Source organism: Triticum urartu, unplaced genomic scaffold (genome assembly GCF_003073215.2).
Source record: "Triticum urartu cultivar G1812 unplaced genomic scaffold, Tu2.1 TuUngrouped_contig_5541, whole genome shotgun sequence".
NCBI lineage: Eukaryota > Viridiplantae > Streptophyta > Magnoliopsida > Poales > Poaceae > Triticum > Triticum urartu.
Genome location: NW_024116225.1, coordinates 543 through 4,419, shown reverse-complemented (window position 1 = coordinate 4,419; position 3,877 = coordinate 543). Strand labels below are relative to the sequence as shown.

The window sequence follows — 3,877 nt, the reverse complement described above, 5'->3', positions numbered from 1 at the left end:
TGATGAACATTAGTGCCGTGCGTAACACACTAGTTGGTTCATGATCTCCTTTATTCCTTTTGTCAGCCTAGAGTGTTTCCTTAAGTTATCTGAAACACGCGTAAACAAAAAGCAGTAGCGGTTGATGTTTATGGGACAAGATATATCATTGTGTCTTGCTTCTTGCACGTCAATAAAAAGTAAGATGTAAAATCATCACCAATTTTTGACAGGTACTACTCCATGTATGGTCATGTTGCTAAGCTAGCTGATGAGATCAAGAAAGGTGCTTCATCTGTCGAAGGCGTGGAGGTTAAAGTGTGGCAGGTCAGTCTCAGCAACCCTGTTTGTCAGTTGACAACAGTGTGCAAGCTCCCACTGTGATGCTCTGCTCGTCAGGCTCGAGAACTATCTAGTGTGTGTAGAGAAAGATTTCATGAAATGAATTCACACATGCATCTTTGCTCACCATCGTATTAAAGGTCCCTGAGATCCTGAACGAGGAAGTCCTTGGCAAGATGGGCGCCCCGCCCAAGACCGACGTGCCGGTGATCTCCCCGCAGGAGCTGGCGGAGGCGGACGGCGTCCTGTTCGGGTTCCCGACGAGGTTCGGCATGATGGCGGCGCAGATGAAGGCGTTCTTCGACGCGACGGGCGGGCTGTGGAGGGAGCAGAGCCTGGCGGGCAAGCCGGCGGGCGTGTTCTTCAGCACGGGCACGCAGGGCGGCGGGCAGGAGACGACGCCGCTGACGGCGGTGACCCAGCTGACCCACCACGGCATGGTGTTCGTGCCGGTGGGGTACACGTTCGGCGCCAAGATGTTCGACATGGACAAGGTGCAGGGCGGCAGCCCGTACGGCGCTGGCACGTTCGCGGGGGACGGGTCGCGGTGGCCGTCGGAGATGGAGCTGGAGCACGCCTTCCACCAGGGCAAGTACTTCGCCGGCATCGCCAAGAAGCTCAAGGGCTCCTCCGCCTGAGTGCATGATCATTGATCACCTGATCACTGGTGGTGTGTTGCTGCTGCTGCTGCTATCTGTATCTGTGGAGCTTAAGTTTGATGTGTGATGTGGGCATTGTTATGTTAATTATTATGGCTTTGATTGAACCGGTTGTAAAGTTTGTAAGTGGATTTTGCGTTTCATAGTATTATCATATCACTGCCATTGATACAAGTGATCGCGGTGGACTGTGGCGCACTCTCGCGCTGTACGCGTAGATTTACTGTCCCTGCGGTCGTTTTTCTTGCGTGTTTGTTCTGCTTTGGACCAGTTTCTGCTCTCTTTCTCTTCTCTGATCTTTCTCACGCTTAACAACTGCTGTAATTGTCGTTTGGAACCTTTGTTTTTCATCTATATATTCACGTGCAGTCTTCCTGCATGGTTTGAAGGAAAAAACTCTGCAAGTTAGCCTGTATTGTTCAGACAAGTAGCCTTCTACAAATCACCAAGATACAAAGTCTGTTCACAGTATGGTCCAACTTACGGTTCAATGTTTAATGTGATTCTGAAACAACCGATATTTCGTCCTCGGCTCATGCGGGACTAGGGAATTCAACTTTTTTTTCTTGAGGAACCCGCGGAAGCACTGCCTTTTCTTTATAGAAGGAAAGCGAGAAACGCGATGTACAGAGAGGCGCACATTTTTAGGGAACGCGGCATAAAAACCACCAGAACACGGTACTAACCCTAAACTAAATTAGCCAATCCCCTCGGTTGGCCTGGCTCCGGCAAACGCCAATGCGCGTTGTTTAATTGCCTCCAAGGCCAGGATGGCAACCTCTGTATGCGTCAAACAAATACCGGTGAAAACTCGCCTGTTTCACTCCTTTCATACTGACCATAAGGTGTAGATGATCCTCCCGCTGCGTCATCGGCGCACCTGCTTGATTGGTTTGCAAGCAAGGTATCCCATCAATCTGACACGCTTCCGGGCTCAGGTAGGAACACCGATATCAGCAAGCCCTCGTTCGTCCATGTGTTCACTTGGTTCCATACCGCGACTCTAAAGGGACAGTCCTTGCAGAGATGGCTTGCAGTTTCTGGCTTCTGAAGGCAGAGCCGGCATCTGGGGTCAAGCAGCCAGCCACGCAATGCCAACCTGTCCGCGGTCAAAATCCTCCCGTGGAGGGCCAGCCAGACAAAGAATTTGCACTTGGGTTCGACATGAGCAGACCGGACCTTGGAGGGGTTAAACCTAGGATGAGAACCATAGAATTGCGCCCCATACGCCGATGCAGAGGAGTAAGCCCCATTTAGTAGTCAGGTTCCAGGAAATGTGGTCCTCGTTGGTCGGTAACAGGGTGGCCTGGCTGACCCACTCCCATACAGACACGAATTCCCCCAGCTGATCCAACTCTCGTTCGATAATTCTTCGTGCACTGATGACCCACAAGTGTAGGGGATTTATCGTAGCATTTTCGATAAGTAAGAGTGTCGAACCCAACGAGGAGCAGAAGGAAATGATAAGCAGTTTTCAGTAAGGTATTCTCTGCAAGCACTAAAATTATCGGTAACAGATAGTTTTGTGATAAGGTAATTTGTAATGAGTAACAAGTAATGCAAGTAAATAAGGTGCAGCAAGATGGCCCAATCCTTTTTGTAGCAAAGGACAAGCCTGGACAAACTCTTATATAAAGGGAAGCGCTCCCGAGGACACATGGGAATTATCATCAAGCTAGTTTTCATCACGTTCATATGATTCGCGTTCGGTACTTTGATAATCTGATATGTGGGTGGACCGGTGCTCGGGTACTGTCCTTACTTGGACAAGCACCCCATTTATGATTAACACCCATTGCAAGCATGCACAACTACAACAGAAGTATTAAGGTAAACCTAACCATAGCATGAAATATATGGATCCAAATCAGCCCCTTACGAAGCAACGCATAAACTAGGGTTTAAGCTTCTGTCACTCTACCAACCCATCATCTACTTATTACTTTCCAATGCCTCCCTCTAGGCCCAAACAATGGTGAAGTGTCATGTAGTCGACGTTCACATGACACCACTAGAGGGATGACAACATACATCTCATCAAAATATCAAACGAATACCAAATTCACATGACTACTTATAGCAAGACTTCTCCCATGTCCTCAGGAACAAACGTAACTACTCATAAAGCATATTCATGTTCATAATCAGAGGGGTATTAATATGCATAATGGATCTGAACATATGATCTTCCACCAAGTAAACCAACTAGCATCAACTACAAGGAGTAATCAACACTACTAGCAACCCACATGTACCAATCTAAGGTTTGGATACAAAGATTGGATACAAGAGATGAACTAGGGTTTGAGATGAGATGGTGCTGGTGAAGATGTTGATGGAGATTGACCCCCTCCCGATGAGAGGATCATTGGTCATGACGATGGTGATGATTTCCCCCCTCCCGAAGGGAAGTTTTCCCGGCAGAACAGCTCCGCCGGAGCCCTAGATTGGTTCCGGCAAGGTTCCGCCTCATGGCGGTGGAGTTTCGTCCCGTGATCTTGCTTATGATTTTTTCCTCGACGAAAGACTCCATATAGCTAAAGATGGGCATCGGAGGGCCACCAAGGGGCCCACGAGGCAGAGGGCGCGCCCCCCACCCTCCTGGATGGTGGGTGGCCCCCCTGTGGTACTTTCTTCACTCAGCATTTTTTATATATTTTGAAAATAACTCCCGTGGAGTTTTAGGACTTTTGGAGATGTGCATAGTAGGTCTCTAATATTTGCTCTTTTTTCAGCCCAGAATTCCAGCTGCCGGCATTCCCCCTCTTCATGTAAACCTTGTAAAAAAGAGAGAAAAGGCATGAGTATTGTGACATAATGTGTAATAACAGCCCATAATGCAATAAATATTGATATAAAAGCATGATGCAAAATGGACGTATCAACTCCCCCAAGCT

The 3,877-nt window shown here is 48.2% G+C and overlaps 1 protein-coding gene across 1 annotated transcript; it reads left to right on the top strand.

The window, feature by feature from the left end:
• Positions 1-212: 212 nt before the first annotated feature.
• On the top strand, positions 213-1,154 carry LOC125529348 (NAD(P)H dehydrogenase (quinone) FQR1-like; the record flags this gene model as incomplete). The annotated part of the gene is given in 2 exon segments (XM_048693762.1): positions 213-306; positions 462-1,154. Coding segments are annotated over 2 exon segments (592 nt in total), but the record flags the coding sequence as incomplete, so codon positions are not given.
• Positions 1,155-3,877: the final 2,723 nt, after the last annotated feature.